The 20,660-nt window shown below is 46.5% G+C and overlaps 1 protein-coding gene across 1 annotated transcript in view; it reads left to right on the top strand.

The window, feature by feature from the left end:
* Positions 1–20,660, top strand: part of GALNT17 (polypeptide N-acetylgalactosaminyltransferase 17) — a 2,143,439-nt gene that overhangs the window by 880,476 nt on the left and 1,242,303 nt on the right. Inside the window, exon 4 of the mRNA XM_069614885.1 lies at positions 4,738–4,912. Within this exon, the coding sequence (XP_069470986.1) occupies positions 4,738–4,912 (175 nt within the window). The remainder of the gene's footprint in view (positions 1–4,737; positions 4,913–20,660) is intronic.

The raw sequence follows: 20,660 nt of genomic DNA, 5'->3' as shown, positions 1-20,660 counted from the left end.
CTTTTATTTGATCCCCATTTTATGAAAGTTGCAAATACCGCCTGTCAAGGACTCTCGGGCAGCATTTGCAACAGATTCATATGGACTCCAACTGATTTTAACATGTGTTAAATTCAGGGAGTTTCCACAGGAATTCATTAGTTGTACACCAGCATAAAAATCTCAGGCTGACATAAAATGGAGACGTTTTGCATGCGGTCCAGTAAGTACAATTTGGAAACACATTCCTCTCCTGTCTCTCACCCCACCTACAAATCGTGTGTAATGTCTCGCTGAGCGGTATAGCGAGGCATACACTGCTTCACGCCTTGATTTTGCACCTTGGTATACCACTGCTGCAATGTTTCCTCCTCCTCTCTCGCGCACCCTTGTGCTCTTTTCTCTCTTCCTCTCACCGCTACTTTGTGCTTTGAAGCAGTCTAACTGTTCTTATTCTCTCTCCTCTGCCTCCCCCTTCTTTCCCTGCTAACCAACGCCCCTCCCGCTCTCAGCACAGTGCAAGATGCCATCGTAACATGCATGATATACACTGGTCACTGGCTGGGATATTCTGAGTACTACGAGTCTGTAGGATATTCGTTCTATCAGGAAACCCTAATGCACTCCGTCATTTTCTCTAAGGCCACTTAGCTTTTTTTTTTCTTTTGATGTCCCTAAGCATGCATGACCCACGTGCATGCCACACAGCTCTTGGTCACATTGCATCTTCCTGCTGTATATTTTACTCTAGTATGGATATTTTATCAGGTGCTCCCAGCTGTGTAAAAAGCAGAGTATAGAGGCAAATGGAATTGGATATAATGAAAGTATATTGAAAAATTATTAAAAAAAAAGATAGCAGGTGCCCCTCTTTAGAAAGAACATGGCATGATCACCTGTTCTGTGTTTTTTTCCTCACTTTGAGAGTCTAAAGCCATCGCTTTTAGCTCACTGTACTTTTCACAAAGGAGGAATACACATTTGCATATCAGTCTTTGTTCCGCCCACAAGAGCAGTCCACCACCAAAATGCCAGTCACACCTCCTTTGACCAAGAGTACCAACAGAAACCCAGACACGTGTTTCAGCCTTGTTGGGCCTCATCAGTAATGTGGAGCTGTGCCTCTCTGAGCACAGTGTGCTGGGTGTCCACGTCTGGGTTCTCCCAGGTAATCTAGGGTGACCAACCCCAAGTTCCTTGCAGCAATACAAAAAAGGTAGCAGGTGATTGTCTCTAGAAAAAACATGTAATGATAACCTGTTCTGTGTTTTTTTCTCCCACTTTGAGAGTACGCAGCCATCGCTTTTAGCTCACTGTACTTTTCACAAAGGAGAAATATCCATTTGCATATCAGTCTTTGTGGCGACCACAAGGGCAGTCCAGCACTGAACTGCCAAGCAAATCTCCTTTGAACAAGAGTACCAACAGAAACCCCAGACACGTGTTTCAGCCTTGTTGGGCCTTATTAGTGATGTGAAGCTGTGCCTCTCTGAGCACAGTAAGCAGGTTGTCCACGCCTGGGTTCCCACAGGTAATTCAGGATGAAAAACCCCAAGTTCCTTGCAACAATACAAAAAAGGTAGCAGGCGCCCCCCTCTAGAAAGAACATGGCATGATAACCTGTTCTGCGTTTTTTTTCCAACTTTGAGAGTCCGGATCCATCGCTTATTATTGAAAAAATAGAATGTTACCTTCTCACATGTTGGGCCTAATGTTCCTCCTCAGTGTGTGGTTTGTTTCCATTGGCACCGACGGTGACATCTGGGGTGCTAACAGCATGTTAGTAGCAGAGGAAACCAATATGTGGATTCACTCCAAAGCATGAGATAACCCATTGGCTATAAACAGATAACATTCAGGAAATACACCTGTAGGTCTTTAGTTTCAAAATACCTCAACTCTACTTTTAGTTGGCTCCCAAGCTCGCTAGCTGTCTCTGCCCAGACCTTCATTCCTTCTTCGTTTAGTTGGTTCCTATGCTCGCTAGCTGTCTCTGCCCAGACCTTCATTCCTTCTTCGTTTAGTTGGTTCCTATGCTTGCTAGCTGTCTCTTCCCAGACCTTCATTCCCTCTTCGTTTAGTTGGTTCCTATGCTTGCTAGCTGTCTCTGCCCAGACCTTCATTCCTTCTTTGTTTAGTTGGTTCCCAAGCTCGCTAGCTGTCTCTGTCCAGACCTTCATTCCTTCTTCGTTTAGTTGGTTCCTATGCTTGCTAGCTGTCTCTGCCCAGACCTTCATTCCTTCTTTGTTTAGTTGGTTCCTATGCTCGCTAGCTGTCTCTTCCCAGACCTTCATTCCCTCTTCGTTTAGTTGGTTCCTATGCTTGCTAGCTGTCTCTGTCCAGACCTTCATTCCTTCTTTGTTTAGTTGGTTCCTATGCTCGCTAGCTGTCTCTGCCCAGACCTTCATTCCCTCTGTGTTTAGTTGGTTCCCAAGCTCGCTAGCTGTCTCCACCCAGACCTTCATTCCCTCTTTGTTTAGTTGGTACCTATGCTTGCTAGCTGCCTCTGTCCAGACCTTCATTCCCTCTTCGTTTAGTTGGATCCTATGCTTTCTAGCTGTCTCTGCCCAGACCTTCATTCCCTCTTCTTTTAGTTGGTTCCTATGCTCCCTAGCTGTCTCTGCCCAGACCTTCATTCCCTCTTTGTTTAGTTAATTCCCAAGCTCGCTAGCTGTCTCTGCCCAGACCTTCATTCCCTCTTTGTTTAGTTGGTACCTATGCTTGCTAGCTGTCTCTGCCCAGACCTTCATTCCCTCTTTGTTTAGTTGGTACCTATGCTTGCTAGCTGTCTCTGCCCAGACCTTCATTCCCTCTTTGTTTAGTTGGTACCTATGCTTGCTAGCTGTCTCTGCCCAGACCTTCATTCCCTCTTCGTTTAGTTGGTTCCTATGCTTGCTAGCTGTCTTTGCCCAGACCTTCATTCCCTCTTTGTTTTGTTGGTACCTATGCTCGCTATCTGTCTCTGCCCAGACCTTCATTCCCTCTTTGTTTAGTTGGTTCCCAAGCACGCTCACTGTCTCTGACCAGTCCTCTATTCTCTCTACTTTAAGTTGGTTCTCAAGCACGCTCGCTATCTATTCCTTTGACATTGGGGTTTTGTAGCTCCATAGCCTGACAGCGCAATGGCAGAGTTGATTGTTTTGCTGCCCTGTCTTTCCATGGGTAGGTTGTCACATCTGCAGTTGCTCGGGTCAGCAGTAGTGCAGTGCTGCCAGAGTCAAAAGCAGGTGCCAGCTCTATTAATCCATAAAGCTAATTCATCGGCGGCACAAAGGATCGCTGCTTAAATCTTTTCTTTCAAATAACTGCAATATTTTTGCGAAATTATGTTTGAGACTCAATTGTCAAATGACTCCTATCATTTGGTGATCTGCATCGCCCTACCTCCATCGACTCAACTTTTATCTTTATACTCCAGTTAGTAGGTAATGGGTAGACTATCCTAAGGGGGATACACTGGGCTGTCCACATCGATGAGATGGAATCATGGAAGCGTTTCATTGGAAGGGTCTCAGGTGTGTGACTAGCACTGTTTTATAATGTGCCTTCAGTGTGTTCTAAATGTTATCTGTCAGTCAGGCCCATGCACGCAGCGAGTGTTTCATTATTCATCAGAACATTCTTGCCCCTTGCGCTCCTCATGCATTCTCAATAAGTCTCATGCATAAGCATTCACCCTCATGCATAATAAATCAGCCTCTGGGCGATGCTCACACCCACACACACGTTCACGACATTGAATAGCACGCACTCGCATATGGAACGGCACCACCTTCGACGCTGCTAGGGCATATACCATCTCAACAGGCAAAATGAACTGCGCAGCCACTGCTTGGGATATGCTTGTATGGACATTTGGCCAGTGTTACAGAAAATGTGCACCAGTGCAAGTTTAATTAGCCTTATGCAACAATAGCCTTGGTCCAAAATAAAAAGTTAAAACATTAAAATAAAAAAATAACATAAAAATAAATATATATATATATATATATATATATATATATATATATATATATATATATATATATATATATATATATATATATATATATATATATATCAATGCATTTTTGCACACAAAAAATGTGTGTATAGTCATAATAGCTCTCAGGTGTAACTTGCCCTGGTGAAAAAAAGTATAAAAATTCTTTTTGTTCTAGGGCGGGGTCTGCAACATTTGGCACTCCAGATCTGGAGAGCCAAATGTTGCATACCCTCACTGGAGGGAAATTGTACGGCTTGTGTAAATTGCTTGCACCAATGCAACATTTCTGTAATATGCCCTTTAAAACCATAAAAAGGCAAATACTGTCCAAAAATAGCATGCAAAAAGGCAAAGGCTTTCATAGATTGAACTGTGTTTAAAATATGACTTTCAGTTGCGGAACCTCAGAATTATTTTTAAACATGTGAAGGTTTTTTATCGTTTTATTTTCCTTAAATGGCTTGTTCCTTTATTGTCCGTTTCCTTAAAATTGCACAAAAAAATGTAGGTCATGTCTTCCGGCCATTTTACCAATTACTCACTTTTATTGTTTGGTCCCAGAAGTCATTTACTCTGAAGATGTTAAGCATGCAAGCATTTAGACTTTACAAAACATAATTGCGCTGAATCTCTAGCCATTGCATTTTGGGACCTCGTCTCTATAGAGCTAGATAAGCCCCGAATGCAGCCAATCAATACACGGCATTATACATGAAAGAATATCGGCCATGTTGTGCTCTTTGTAAATGTGTTCTCTCTTCTGCCCCTTTTAGAGGAGCTGAAGGCCCCCTTGGAGGAGTACGTTCACAAACGCTACCCGGGACTCGTCAAAGTGGTGCGGAACCAGAACCGGGAAGGTCTGATCCGTGCGCGCATTGTGGGCTGGAAAGCAGCTTCCGGCGAAGTGACTGGTTTCTTTGACGCCCACGTGGAGTTCACCCCCGGATGGTAGGTAGAGTGCGCGCGCATATACAAATGCTCCAAATCCGCGGAGGCAATGCGGTTATATCGCGAGTGATTACAAATGAAGAAAATAATGAACAAACAAGATCTTCCTGTTGTGCATATTGAAATAGATCTTCTGTGAGTAGAGTCGCTTAGCAGCGTTCACTGGGTTCAGTGGTTTCGAAGCAGCTCTAAGTACTGCGGCTCCCAGAGATTAGTGGCTATTTTTAATAAACACTGAGACCACTGCTGAATGACTGATGCAGCCCTTCCCAAGTATATCTGTTTTCATTCTGCGCAGCTTCAAATACACGACTTCGCGCTGCCCATTTGAAATCAGTTAAGGCAAAGCCTAATAGGATTCTGTCACATAAAGCTCTGGATGATTAATGCAAAATGACTCCAACAGGCAGAACACTAGGCTGGCTATTGTAGTACATTAATTTATCTGTCGGAGAGTTAGTTGTGCAAACAATTTTGAATTTGATAATCATCATTGCGTAGAAGTTTACCGGTCCGGGTACATAATTTAAATGGCCAATAGCGATGCATATGGCTAACTTTTAAGTTATTTACAAATTCTAATTAACAATCGCACATATTTTGTAACACGTGTACGCATGTCTCTTTGTTATTGTTAATATAGTGATTATTACACTACTCAAAAAGAATTAAAATAAACGGAATTCCTTATATTTTTAATGCAGTTGTTATGATATTTGGCCTCATTCTTCGTTTGGCGTAGCCTTGCCGGTAAAACCGGCAGGCTTCGGTAAAACCGGCAGGCTTCTGCCAAACTTACGAAAAACTCTGGCACCCGCAAATGGACACACGGGTCATTATGGCCCTGCCGGACCCGGTAATTGCCCATTCGGGGGCGTCAGAACGGAATGCTCCCCATTCCCATTGTGCCCCATTTTGCCCCATTGGGCTCAATGAGGATGGGGAGGTCGGATGCACCGGCACCATTGAGAATGGTGCCGGTGAACCCGACATGCTGTGCTGGCGGGTGCCGCTCTGCCGCCAGGTCAGACCTAACGGGCAGAAAGGCACCCACGAGCACAACTCGTAGTTTGCTGATCCGGGAAATACAGTACCGGCAAGCTTACCGTTACTGTAGTTCCCGGACCGGTAAACTTATAATGAGGCCCATTGTCTTTATAATGTACAACAATAAAAGTTGGGCTAAAGGGAGATCATTTTATGAAGCTAAATTGTAAGCTTCTGCTGCAGTAGCCACTATATTACTCTCCATTGGTGTGTTATGAGACGGCACTTGTACACCATGCATATACCATTGGTAGGGCCTGGAAGTGGTTTTGATTAGTCCAGTTGACCCAGTCTAGGTGTGTGGTTGAAAGGTTGATGGAGGGCAAAGGGTGCTATAAGGAAGATAATGGGCCTCATTATAAGTTTGCCGGTCCGGTAGTAACAGCGTTGTTACTACCGGACTGGCAAACTACAAGTTGTGCTTGCGGGTGCCTTTCTGCCCGCCACGTCTGACCTGGTGGGCAGAGCGGCAACCGTGAGCACAACTCATCGGATGCACAGGCACCATTCATGAATAGGCATAGGGCTCAATGGGAATGGGGAGTAATGAATACCGCACCTGGCAATGGCAACGGGCCGGGTCTCCCAGGGTCAGAATGCCCCCTTACGTCCCCATTCACAGTGAATCTCCTATCCCCCACCCCCTCCTCCTTACCTTACAGTGGAGGGGGGTGGCTGCACCATTTTATAGAATCTTTGCCGGGTCCCAACTGACTCTCATTGGTGACATGATGGGCCTCATTACGACGTAGGCAGCCACAGAATGAACGGGGCCGGTAAGGGACCGGCACTGTTCATTCCGGGCCGCCTCATTACGAGGTCTGCAGCAGGTCCCGCTCTGGATGCCTGGCCAGACCAGATGTGCAGAGCGGGACCTGCTAGCAGTTCAGGATGCTAACAACGGGCCCGTCATTAACGGGCCCGTTGTTAGCATCCTCCAATTCCCATTGAGCCCTATTTGGGCTCAAATGGGAATGGGGAAGTAGCGGGTCCGGGTCCCGTGAAAGGGAAATACCGGGCCCTCCAATGTCAGAATGGCCCGGTAATTCCCTATTTCTGGAACCCGGCATGGCTACCTCCAAACTCATAATGAGGCCCGATGTCTTCGGGTGGGACACAGGTGTCTGAAATGTAGTGCCCCTGGCAGCAGATCTAAGATCTGAGCCAGTACTGTGTAAAGCTACCTCTCACCTCCTCCTTTTTTGTTTTGTCAGAGGTAAGCGATCTGAAGGGGGTGAATAATCGGACGAGGGGGACTCTGCCAACATGGTCAGGAGGGAGAATTGGTGGAATCATCAGGTCATCCACAGGCTCCTCTATTCTTCTTAACACAGCCATATGGATGAGTAAATCCCTAGTTCCACCATGCCACCTTTGCAATAGACCTAGAACTGTGGCTCAGGGACAACCCCACTTTCTAGGGGGAAATCATACATCGTAAAAATAAAATACAAATAAAAAGATCTGAGAGATTTTCCGTGGATCAGACTTTTGAGATTACTTGAGCAAGGACCAAGTTATAAGAGGAATAAATGTGCACAGAGAGGCAACAAGACAAGAAGAAATGCAACTCTCATTTCTCAAAGCCACATTCCTTATACTGTGCTGAGAACCCACATCACAGGATAGAAGCATGCAAACAAAATGATGTCTTAAAGTGTCTGCACCACCCTGTAAAGTGAACAAAGTTAATACATATTGACAGACAACTCCATCTTTCACTTTGACTCTCTCATCTTTACTTAACCCTACCCCAATGTATTATTTCTGATAAGCTTTAACAGTTTTGCTACATTTTGGTTATTTTCCCGATGTATGAACACACATCCATTCCTTTATTTGCAAAACAAGTACACCTTAGAAGATCTTCCTAAAATTCGAGAAGACTACCTATGGTGCACTTGTTTTCGAGAGCTAGGCATTGGTAACTGCTCAGGTGTTATGCTTATTCTTTAGTGAACAAGATACCAGAACGGTTTGGTAACTACTGATAATGCTGATCCCTAGTGTTGGCCGGCCAAAAAAAAGAGATCAGGGGCCTGACCGAAGACTGACTTAGATAATAGTTTTACACATACTTGCTACAACTATGCAGATGACACCCAAATTATCTTCAAGATGTCGAAGAACCCTTCTTCCACTTCGCCAGACCGTGCATCATACCTGACAGAAATCGACCACTGGGAGACTGCTAAACACCTCCTTCTCAACCTCGGAAAATCTAAAATCATGATCTGTGGGACGACTGCCCTCTTACCCAACTTACCCCTGGCCACTCTCTCTAGACCCACCCACTCTTCCTCCAACACAGTAAAAAACCTTGGATTCCTGATGGACTTAGACCTGACACTATCACATGACATCAACTCAGTGACAACATCCTGCTACCTACATTTACGCATTCTCTGATGTATCCTCTCCTAACTGACCCTCCCACACAGAGTTGCTGTGATCATGGCTATTATGTTTGCATGCCTAGACTAGGCTAACTCACTACACAAAGGGGTACCTGCATCACAAATCAGAAACCTACAGCAGGCACAAAACACTGCATCAAGGCTCCCTCTAGCCCTAGGCCCTAGAGAACACACCACATCCACCCTCTGTGCTCTAAACTCGCTGCCGAGCAGGCAATGATACACCTTCAAAGCAATGTGCACCACCCACTGAGCATAACATAACAGAGGACCAGAATATCTACAACCCAAACTCACACCCTACAGGACTCACCGGAAAACTGAGATCAGGCACAGCTCTCCCTCATGTCATCCCAGTCACAAAACGGACCAGAATAGGGGATCTTCATTCTTTGTCCAAACTCCCAACATCTGGAACTTGATTCCTTAACATTCTTTGCAAAGAGGATCACTTTGCCTTCTGGAAGGCTCTCAAGACCTATCACTTCCCTTCTTCACCCAGACTTACTGTAAGAGGATTCAATTCAACACTACAGCTAAGTCAATGCCTAGTCTGGGATACTGAATGGAAACCCTTATTGATATATCTTTACGTCCAGTTCATGCGTTCTGGATGACTACCCCTATATAACACCCCTCTCTTGGAATCCCCCTGACCCCACTGAGCCAAGAAGTAGTTCTGTTTTGCCAGTTTAAAAGGTTTATTTGATAATTTAAACAATAGATATATATATCACACTTTATAATAAATTAATGATTGAATATCACACTTAATCTGAGCAGTAATCAATAATGGATAGTCCGGCACTACCACACTTCTTTATAATCAATGATGAGTGGTTATTGGATGGATAAGATAGCAACAATACTTTTATGGTTTCAAATGGATGCAAGGTGGAATGAAATTGCAGTACAGAAATACTCAATATGATTTCAACAAAACAATGTAATCACTTTTCTCTGGCAATCCACTCCCCCCTTTATGCAATGCAAGGAAATGGAAGGAAAGCACACAGTTCTCAGAAATGCAATCAAATGTAATTCAGTTCACCCCAGTAAGCTTAGACTACAGAAGTTTGAAACACAGGCCAAAAATGCTTTTATATGTGCTGGCAATGAAGTGAAAAATATGCTAAAATGCTTTTAATTCCCTCTAGAGGTTCAGGGTGAGTGGTATCTAGTTAATATTAGTCCAGACTCACTCTAGCAATGATTCAGGGATGGTTCTTAAGAGGCAAACGAATTTTTAGCAAGGAAAGCAAGAAAGCTGCTGTTTTCACACGTGGCAGGATTTTTAACCAAATCGCAAATCGCGGTAAAATTCGCGAGTGCGAGAATCGTGATCACGGCAAAAGTATGAGGAGTAGGAAGTCGGTTCTAGGCTTGTTGAGAAGTTGAGATTCTAAGCTTTCAGAGGAACGTTAAACCAAGTTCCTAGCCCAAACGGTTCCAGAGATACGGACAATTAAATAAAGGTAGTTTTTTGGATTTGAAATTTTAAAAGTTCAAAGCGACCGGTTACAGATTGCAGATAGAAAATGACAGGTGACAGCTTTGCAAATGACAGGTGACAGTTAGGAGGCAGTTCTGCTTAGATTAAAATAGATTGAATTATATTATTTTAACTAAGAGATTGGTTCTGCCCAGTTCTGCTAGGTACTCACAATATATTTTTGATTTAGGCCTCGCCACGGATCTGGTCAGGTTTTGGACTGGACTCCGGTCTGGTCTCGGCACTTCACAGTGATCTGGGTCAGCTCTCTGGTTCTGCTAACAGCGGTCTCCGGTTCAGCTGGTCTCTCTCTGGTACAAGACTGCTCTCTGGCAAATGGCAAGAGTTCTTGCAAAGAATTCAAACAGCTCACCTGGCTGTGAATAGTTGCAATGATTTGAGGCCTGCTAAAGAGGGATTTAGCTTGTAGTTGACCTCTCTGCTACAAATTCTGAAGTAAAGTCTTGGTCTCTGAAGGTGGATAGATTGAAGTATCTGTGTTGGCTCTCTGGAGGTTGATGGAGGTAAAGTATGGATTTTCCCGGCAGAGCGTCCCGCAGCAGATGGAATAGAATGTCCCTATCTGTCCTGACTGTCTGCTTTTATGTGTTTTGAAAGTGGGTGGAGAGGCTAGCTTCCTAGGCCCTACCCCTCTCCACTTGTCATTGGCCACTTCCTCCTCTTCCCCTTGATTGGGGGAATGAAATGAAGTGTCATCATGATGAGGTCTGTTTTTGATACAGAGAACCCACCCCTGTCAACTTTACACACAATCTATATTTGACCTAAAGACATATTTCATAGCTACACAGTGGTTTGAAATTACATGCACCCATCACATTTACTGATGGTAGCCCCTGTTCCAATTCTGTCGTTTCTAGGAGCTTGGGTTCAAAATGGCAACATATTTCACTTTTTGGTCGGGTTACCAATATTGGATTTGTCCCCGCATTTACACAAATGTTCGCAAAGCATGTGGGCATTAGGTGGTGGAGTGTCAGATTTTTAACATACATACATTTAGAGTAATATCCTCTTTTCCGCTAAAACCCCCCCTGAACATACCACCGGGTCCTAACACGTCTTCAAATGTGCACCGAAAAATCGCAAGAATAATGATATGACTTATAAAATTTTCACAAGTCCGCTCTATGAATGATCCATCTTTTTAGATTTATGTTCTGGCCCCAAAGGGGTGTGGTTTCCCCCAGCACAAGGTTGAATTTCTGGTTTTTCCAGTTCTGCCAAGCCAGCTTGCTCTCACAGGCAGTGCTCCTCCCCTTTCCTTCCAGGAGGAAGCCACTTTTACGACCCCCATAATAAAACATTTGCCTGAGTCAAGACAGGGCTTTGTTCAATTTCCTGCAGAGCCCAGGTAATTCAATCAGAGAAGTGTCATATCCCTTTTGGTGGGAACAGCAAAAGGCAGCTAGGCCTGGGAACACAGCTGTTGTGCAAGTCTCAACTCCTGTCGGGGGTAGCTGGTGGGCAGAATTCAGTTTCATTAAGCCAGGTTTCAGATAAAATGTCACTTTTTATTCCCCAGTTTAAGTCAAGACAATTTTTACATATGCAGCTAGAATGCTGATTCTAAGTTCAAAACTATGACATTTCAACAGTGACAAACTATGTGACACTCAAAAGTAGGTCACTCAGTTAATTTAAACATTTTAGATTTTTGGTAGTTTTAAATCCAGTTTCAGTTAGGCTGCTGCAGACCTGCAGAGCTCAGCCAGTCTTGTTATGAACATTCAAGTCACTTCAGAATATAACTTTACATTGTATCCACCTCTCAGTAAGTCTTTCTTTGGCCTGCTTTGGGTTCATTTATTCAGTTTTACACAAAAGTCTGGTGGTTTTAAAACGCCGGCTTTCTGATAGTGGTGAGTACTGGTAATGCAACCATTTTGGGGATTTAAGAAAATGAATTCCCCACAGTTCTAGGTTGCGTTTGGCAATCAGCATTGCCATTCCCAATGGTTTCAGGCTACTGTGTGGGTAGTCCAATGGTGGTTTTAGGCAGTGCCCTTCTGTGCCCATAACATCGGCAAAAATGGGTGGCAGCCTATTCTTCATGCATTTCCCTGGGCATTTTCTGGGAAGCTCTGGCTATCATGATGTTTTCAATGCCAGTACTGCACAGTTTTTGTGGTAGGGCTCGGATGCATGGGTAAAAACATCCCACAAGCCCCCCCCTTGCGATGGCCATTCTGTTTCACTGATGGAACTCGCAAGATCTGGGATATTTTTCTCATCTTCTTCCGGTAGATGGCACAGTTCTGCATCTTTTCCTCCATCCGGTACTGATCGATCGGTTCTCCTTGCCGGTCCTGATGGGAAGATTGGGCGGTACCCCGGGCCCCTTGCGTCTCTGCTCCCGGTCTCCGGATCGTCCTCCCTGGCCAGTCTCAAGGTTTTCTTTCTCCTAGGACGACAAAGGAAGAGCGGCAATACCTATTCATACACATTTTTCCCCCACCATTGATATAGTGGGGTGGCATATAAATTTATAGTCAAAACATATGAACATGCACATTTCTTTTTGCATTCAAAAACGAAAACACCCACATTGAGAAACTCAGAATTTGATAGGCGATATATAGGATATTTTAAGTTAGAACTGAATTAATCTGAGACAGTACCCTCTAGGATTCCAGAGGATTCCTCCAGTTGTTGCAGAGTGTGCCTGGGATGGCAACACTTCAACTGGTTAATGTGGACCCACTTGTCTTCCCCCTCTGCCAAACCGCCTTTGGGGATGCGGATCTTGTAGGCCACAGGGGAGATCTTGTCTATAATCTCAAATTGTCCCTCCCATGTAGGCAAAAATTTTCGCTGCTTGGCCTGGTTCCTTTGGAAATTGTATAGATAGACCCGGTCCCCCACCTGATATTCCTTCCTGGAAGTTTTCAGGTCATAGTGGGTCTTCATACTCTCAGCTGATCTTTCTAGATTCTGCTGAGCATAGGCAAAAGCATGCTGAAGGTGTTTCCTTAAATTCTCCACATACTCATGAGTTGTGGAGGCATTTATCAACGTTTGCTCTTGGGTTCTGTAGAGCAAATGCTGAGGAGGCACCATCTTGCGTCCAGTCATCAACTCGAATGGTGACATTTTGGTTGCAGATGAAGGGGTAGATCTGATGGCCATTAGGACCAGAGGTAATCGGATATCCCAACTTGGCCCAGAATCTGCCACAAACTTCTTTAATATGCTCACAATGGTTCGGTTATATCTCTCTACTGCCCCAGAAGAAGCTGGCCGGTAAGCAATATGCAACTTCCTTTTGACCCCCAGTATCTCCCACATCTTTTTCATTACTTCACTGGTGAAGTGGCTACCTCTGTCTGACTCAATCCTTTGAGGTAGACCAAAACGGGAAAAGATGTGGTTAATCATCAGGGCAGCTGCTGTTTCTGCCTTGCAGTTTGGGGCTGGGAGACATTCCACCCACTTGGTAAACAAGCATGTAATGGTCAACATGTACTTGTTTCCTCTAGTCGAGCGAATCACAGGGCCTACAAAGTCGATTTGCAAATCTGACCATGGCAGTGTCATTCCCCTCTTTTGGAGAGGTGCCCGGTGTGTGAGGGATGTTGGCTGAAATTGTGCACACACAAGACACCCCTTCAAGTATTGGTCAAGGTCCTGCCCCATGTGTGGCCAGTATGCAACCTCTCTTAAGATTTCCAGTGTTGTGTGAAACCCCCTATGCCCGGCGGTGGCCGCATCATGGGTGTGACTTAACATCAGGCTTCGGAATGAGGTAGGAACCACCCACTGATCGTGGCCAGCTTTGGATTTCCTTACCAGCAAACCGTCTTGGATTCGGAACATTTTTTGGACATTTCATCAACACTCTTAGGTCCTCTTTCCCAATGTAATCGGTATCCGTCAGGGGAAAGTTCTCAGGGTCCTCAAGGTGTTGGTAAAATTTACCAATTATTGGATCCCCCTTCTGAGCGGTAATCAAATCAGCATCAGGGGTCACCTTACTCCATTGTGCAATTGAAAGGTCATTGTGAGCATTTGTCTGGGACGTAGTGATAGCAGTGACCTGGATTTCCCCCAACAGGGACTCAATCTCAATTAGATCCCCTTGGAGGGCCCCGGTTTTGGCCAGCTGATCAGCTAAGTCATTTCCAGTTTTGTCTGGTCCCTCTACTTTGGAATGACCCTTGATCTTTTTCCAGTAGATGTTCATCCCATTCGATGTGACCAGATCATCAATGTGTTGGATCAACTTCCCATGTTTCAAGGGTTTGTTGTTAGCACATAACATGCCTCTGGTTTTCCAATTATCCAGGTGTTCCACGAACCCGTTCCGTACATAATCAGAATCTGTGATTATGACCAGTTCGTGGAGTTGATGCTGGACAGCAGTGAGGATGGCCTGATGCACAGCCATTAATTCTGCCACCTGACTACTTCGGGGACCAATTTTGTATCCAGCGGAGGGTTCTGGGAACCCCTTCACCCATGCATTCCCTACGCCAGCCACCAGTTCTTTCTCCCGTCGTTGTGAACATGATAAGAGCATCCATCCACATAGACAGTGGGCATTCCCTCACACTTGTCCTCTTCAAAGACTTTGTGTGGGGAATTAAGGTATGTCTCCGTGTTGTCCTTGATTTTTAGACTTTCGTCCTCGAGACAGTTTTCTCTGGCACAATCATGCAAGTCAGCCAGACCTTGCGTGAGGGGACTCTTCTTGTTTTGGCCATATCTGACCTCCACAGGAAAGCCTTGCATTGACAGAATCCAGGAAGTAATTCGGGAATTACTCACATTTCCGGCCCGGATTCTATCACTTTGGAGATATTGCAGAGGCTGGTGTGGAGTCACCACTATGATGTGTTCCCCCTGGATAAACGGGCGGTAATTCTTCAATGCCCACACCGTTGCCAGAAGTGCCTTCTCACAATCGTTGAATTTTTCCTCCACAGAGGATAAAGTTTTGCTCGCATAGGAGATTACTTTATTGACCTTGTCATGCTTTTGGTATAATACCGCCGTCAAGCACGTATTAGAGAACCCCGTCTCCAGGAAGAACTCCTTGTTTCTGACAGGGTAAGCTAGGCAGGGCGCTTGTGAGAGGCTTCTTTTGAGTTGTCTTACTGCCTCGGCTTGTTCTGGACCCCATTCCCACTTGACCCCCCCCTTCAGGAGATGAATCAGGGGTCTGGTGATCTCTGCGTAGCCCTCAATGAACTTTCTGCTGTAATTAGTATGTCCAAGGAGGCTCCTTCGTTCCCGCAGAGTTGTGGGGTCTTTCAGTTTCTGAAGTGTTTCCACTTTCTTTTCCTGGGGACAGAGACCCTGAGGAGTAATCTCATGCCCCAAGAAATTAACACGGGTTCTACACCACTGTGCTTTCTGAAAGGAAAGTTTTGCTCCGGCGGCCCTCAACTGGGTCAGAACATAACGGATCTCCGCTATGTGTTCCTCCACAGATGAACTTTTGATGAGGACATCATCTACATAAGCCAGGTTACCCCTTGCGCCCAGGTCGGGCATGGCCTTGTGTAGGAAAATGTTGAATTCATTGCCGGAGTTGAGGTATCCGAAAGGAGTCCGGGTCCATGTGTACTGCTGGCCCCCAAAGGTAAAAGCCAGCTTGTATTGGTCCTCCCTACTGACAGGCACCGTCCAGTATCCATTGGTCAGGTCTATTGCAGTGAATACCTGTGACCCCTGGATTTGGGCCAGCCCTTGGTCAATGTAGGGCAGAGGCCATCGGGAAGTATGGACCCGTTTGTTGAGCTCCCTGAGGTTGGCACAGAGTCTCCACTGGCTGTTTGGCTTCAATATTCCCAGCACCGGATTATTGAAAGTGCTGTGGACTGGACGGATTATTCCCCGGGACTCAAGTTTCTTAATTATTTCAGTAAGGGACTCCATGGATGCGAGAGGCAAGCGATATTGCTTCACAAACACAGGAGTCATGCCAGGGTCCGTGGGGATTGTTGTTGTGTGGATGTCGGTGCGGCCACAGTCATATGAGTCTACCGCAAAGAGATCTTGGAAATCCAAGAAAACTTGTTTCAACTTTTGCTTTTGTTCCAGAGTCACACAGGCATAAGCTAGGTTGACTCTCTCTTCCACCATCTGCGTGAAGCCTGGAAAGACTTCTGGTTTGGCTATTTCAGCGGCCTCCTCCAGCTGGGTGGAGAAGTCCCTGGTCAGAGTGCTGATTTGGACTGGAGGCTTCAGGTGGGAAAGGCAGCCCTCATGGACCTGGAAAATCACCTCATCCCTCCTGAAGTCACAAGTCACATCTTCCTTACCATAAGGGCAAGAAGTGTACACCAGGAAGTTCCCCCCATGCCGGGTAAAAATCCTGTCTGGTGTTGTATTGTCCTCACTGTCACTGTCAAAACAGTCCTTGGGGATTGGTCCTAACAGTTAATTTCCTAAATCGATGGAAAAATGTCGGTCATCAACCGCCATTCCAATAATGGTGCCTGCGGCTAGAGTAATACTCTTTAAGTCGCTGTTATCCACCTCTATTGGAATGGTGTCATGTTCTATGTTGACTAATGGAGTTGGGTTTACCCCCAACCCTTGCTGTTGGAGAGAAGCATTTAGGTGTATATAAGCATCAGGGTTTTTCAAATGTTGTCCTCTTTTAACTTTCACTTCCAGGGAGAATTGACGGGTCCTTTCTGGGATGGTGACATCCTCTTTGATCTGAATCTCAACTGCATAAGGTAGCAATTGAGCTGACCTAAATGCTTTTTCTGGATCACCAAAGCCCATGGGATTATCCGCTAATCGGGACCAAGCTTTGAAGTTTATTAGGTCCAAACTAATGGCAAAGCGATTGAGAATGTCACTGCCTGAGTAAAAAGCGGCAGTGACGTCTCGCCCGACCCAACAATTGTGGACTATGCTCTTGTTGCCAATGGAGATTTTGAGCATACACCTGCTTGGCAGGAGATGTTTGGAATTGGGTGCTTCCAGGTCCATTTCCCATTTGTCTATCAGTTTGAATGTGGGAATGGCTGGATCTTTTGGGAGTTGGCGGAACATGGCTTCGCTGATGAAGCTCTTACCGTTGTTCACACACACTCGAGCGAGAACAGAGTCCTTCCCATCATTTAACTGAACAGGGATGAACAACTGCTCTTCAATTTGCTGAATATCAGCCAGGCTCTGAGCTGATTTCACATCTTTCTGGACTATAGGAGTGGGAGTTTCTGATTGTGGATTAGTAAAGAATTTCAGGGTGTTTCCTTCCAGTGTGGAATACCACCTTAAACTGGAAGGGATGTTGATTTTCAGAAATAGAGAGGACCCCCCCATCACCAGTCTGTTGTCCTACTGCTATTACTGTCACGTCTGGAGTTTGGTTATTCTGGAAGTGGAATTCTACTTGGTCAGATTTTTGTTCAACCATGTGGCATGTGCCGTTTAAACTAACATGGTTGACACTCTGTTTTAATTTTATGGGTCGGCTAGTCTGGGTCCAGAGGACCTTGTTTACGCAATCTATTAGGGGTGACAACCTTCTCAGGAGGTCATTCCCTAGTAAACAAGGGGTGCCCTCTGGAGTCACAACTATGACCGGGTGTTTCAACTTGTGTCGCCCAATTTTAATGTCCAAATCTGCCGTCCCCTCGACGGGAATTTTCTTCCCGTCAAAGTTTTGGAGTTGTCCAGGAAGTGAGGTGAGAGGAATTTGGTAATTCCCTCCCCTTCCTGCATTCAGTTCATCAAAGGCCCTTCTGGACAGAAGGGTAGCTTGAGATCCCGTGTCCACCAGCGCTGAAATCGTACTCTGCCCCTGTACTTGTACCGGGGCATAGTATCTTCCCTCCTTCTCCTCAAGGGGGCACAGATAATGCACATTTTTGGACAAATGGTGGGCTAACTTTCTGGTTTTGGACATTGCAAGAGAAGAAATTTGGGCAGAATTCTGTGGAGAGCCTTGGGAATCTGAAAGAAAAAGTTGGCAACTGGAGATCAGAGCCCTTGTGGGTTCCCCTGGTTCCGGTTCTGGGCCGCCCCCCCTTTTTGGAGGCAGTCATCAGGATGGGTTTGAACCAGGGGATTTTGGTATTGTGGGTTCTGGGATGAGATGATGGGCGGCGGTAGCTCAGTCTCCATATCTCCCCAGTCTGAATTGGCATCCCTTGGGACCCATTTTTCCTTGGGAGGAGTTCCCCCATCTCTGAAGGAGAAGGTCCTTTCCCCAGGATCCTCTGAGGATCCCTCTCCCTCAAATTGGAAGACCTGTACCTCCTCCACAAAGTGGGTCTGTTTGGGTCCTTTGTTTCACCTACCCCCCCTCTGCTCCTTGGGAGGCAGGCTTTCAGGGGTAGGAGATTTTGTTTCTGGTTCCTGGTTTTCCAGGGGCTGTTTACAAGTTGGGAAGGAAGCTTCCTCCAAGGTTTTACACCCCCCTTCCCCTTGTGCCTCCTCCCTGGGAGCCGGTGTGTTATCGGGGTGCTGCCCCCGTCATTGTTCTGGAGTACCAGGCCCAGAGTTTGGGGCATTCTGCGGTGGCACGCTCATCTGAGGGTTCTGTTGAACCCTCAGTATGTGACCCAGATCCCCTGCCATATTTTTGACCTGGCGCTCTAACTGGGAAACCCGCTCAGGCTGATACGGGGCTCTATTTTCTCCCCTGGGCTGATCCCGGGAAGGGTAGCTATCCCTTCTCTGGTAGTACCCCTGGTTGGGAAGATTTTGGTACCCCTCCACCCTTGGCCTCCCCTCTCCCGGATTAGGTTGTCTGGGCTCAGAGAATTGGGGAAAGAAGGGTGGAGGATTTTGGGGCTGGAAATTGGGCGGATACCTGGGGAAAAAGTTCTGCCCAGGATTTGGAGACTTTCTGCCCTCCTGGGGGAAGTTAGGAGGGAAGTTCCCCGGGTCAGGTGCTTGGCTGGACCCCCCCCCCCTTGGGCTGGAGGAGTCCACACATAACCCAGGATTGGTCGGTTTCCCTTGTAGCGGGGACTTACATAATCAGGAGAGCGAGGGACCCCATTTGTGGGGCTGCCTCCTTGGCTCCCTGTCTGTGACTGGCCCGAGGGCCTTCTGGGCTGTGAATTATTAGGTGCAGGTAGGTTTTTAGGCCCCCCCATCTCCAAATCCAAAACGGGGGTGACCTTTACCTCTGCCACCTTGGCAGCAGCAGGGGTGCTGTTGGTTTTGGGATTTTTCTGGGTATTGCTTTTATTTTCTATGGGCTTCTGCACCTCATAGATCCGGGTAGCCTGTTCAATGACCCAGTCTAAAGATCTTTTCTCATGAAAATCTCTCACGAGCTGGGTCATTATATATTTGGTCAAGGCATGGAAAAATGTATTGAGAAATTCTCTGCTGTCTGTGCGCACCCTTCTGGTGGTCTGCCCAAAGGCACGTTTCAGTTCTTGCACGAATTCTTGTGGGGCCTGATCCTCCCCACATTGCAAATTGTAGGCTGCCTTGCGAGCCTCTTGAGGATTTCTGTGAACAGAAAAATGTTTCAAGATGGCCGCCTTATCGGTGGACCATCTTAAATGATTTTGGTCCTCCAGCCCCGCAAAGAAACTGGAGTATTCTGGGGAGAATGTCCATTTGACGTACTGGATGCAGCTACTGCTGTCCTTCAAATGGAAAGTCTCCATCATTTGCTCATAGAGCTCCGAGTGTTCCCATACGGAATACTTGGCGTTCTTATGATAAGGCGTGATAACACTCCTTATTGCCTTTATTTGCTTCAATGGGTCCTTAAGCAAGGCCCTTTTTGCCTTATTGGCCTTTTTGGTTCGGGTAACCCTGGTCCATTCATCCTCTGACTGCTCCCAGAGGTTCCTGTCTGATCTTCCAGGTTTTCCCGGATTCTGCGAGCCTGGGAATGGCTGGCAGAATGTGTGGACCTGGTCTCCTGTGTCCTGCGCAGTTCAGAGGAGTCTTCAGATTCCTCCTTGCTGCCAGGATTTGATGGGTACCCCCCCCCCCACTGACCTAACTGGGCAGAAGTTTTCAGGATGCCCTTAATGGGCCTACTCTCCTGGGGTTCCCCACTAAATTGCACTGTGCTTGGGTGCCCATACCCGGATGCCCGCCCATCCATTCCTGGGAGGTACTGGCCTATGAGCCCCATGCTTCTGGCTGGATAGTAATTTGCCATCCCTGTGGCCCGGTGCTCATGTGCGCCAGGGGACATGGAGGTGGCAGAGTCCAGGGACTGAGAGAGATAAAGGCCTCTGGTACTAGGGCTCCTGAGGTTATGCTCAGGAGTTTCCCTTTCCCAGCGAACCTGGTCTCTATCCGCCCCTGCTCCCTGTTGCAATGCAAGAACCTGCGCCTTCAGTTCCTCAGTTAAGGCCTTACTAGACTCTATCAGTCTCTCCTGCATCGCTACCTGTTGTTGGAGCCTTTCATTGTGCTGGCAGAGAGCCTCGTTCTCTCTCTGCGTTTCCTGATTGGTCCTGGAGCATTGGGCCAGTCTTTGCTGCAGGAGGGTTACCTCCTGAGTCCCCTCCCTACTGGCCTGCTCCTGTCTTGCCAGAGCCTCCTCCATCCTCCTGGTGTGCTCTAGCAAGTCCTGGTGTTCTTTTTGGAGGTCACCCAGTCCCTGGAGGGCCAGGTGATTTTCTTCCATTTTCCTTTTTAAGTGGCAGACTTCCTGGCCTAAGCTATACCTTTCCTGACTAAGAGCCTGCATCTGTGCCGCCAGGTCGTTCCTTTGCCTTTGGAAGGCACCAGCTTTCTGGCGCTCCTGGTCAAACTCTGCCTGGGTATCCAGGTCTTTCAAAATCAGTTTATTGCTCTCTGCCTTCTCCCTATCTAGGTGGCTTTG

This window comes from Ambystoma mexicanum, chromosome 9, assembly GCF_040938575.1.
Source record: "Ambystoma mexicanum isolate Mex_15411 chromosome 9, UKY_AmexF1_1, whole genome shotgun sequence".
Classification (NCBI taxonomy): domain Eukaryota; kingdom Metazoa; phylum Chordata; class Amphibia; order Caudata; family Ambystomatidae; genus Ambystoma; species Ambystoma mexicanum.
Note: the sequence above shows the minus strand (reverse complement) of the source record. Positions and strands in the feature narration are given on the sequence as shown.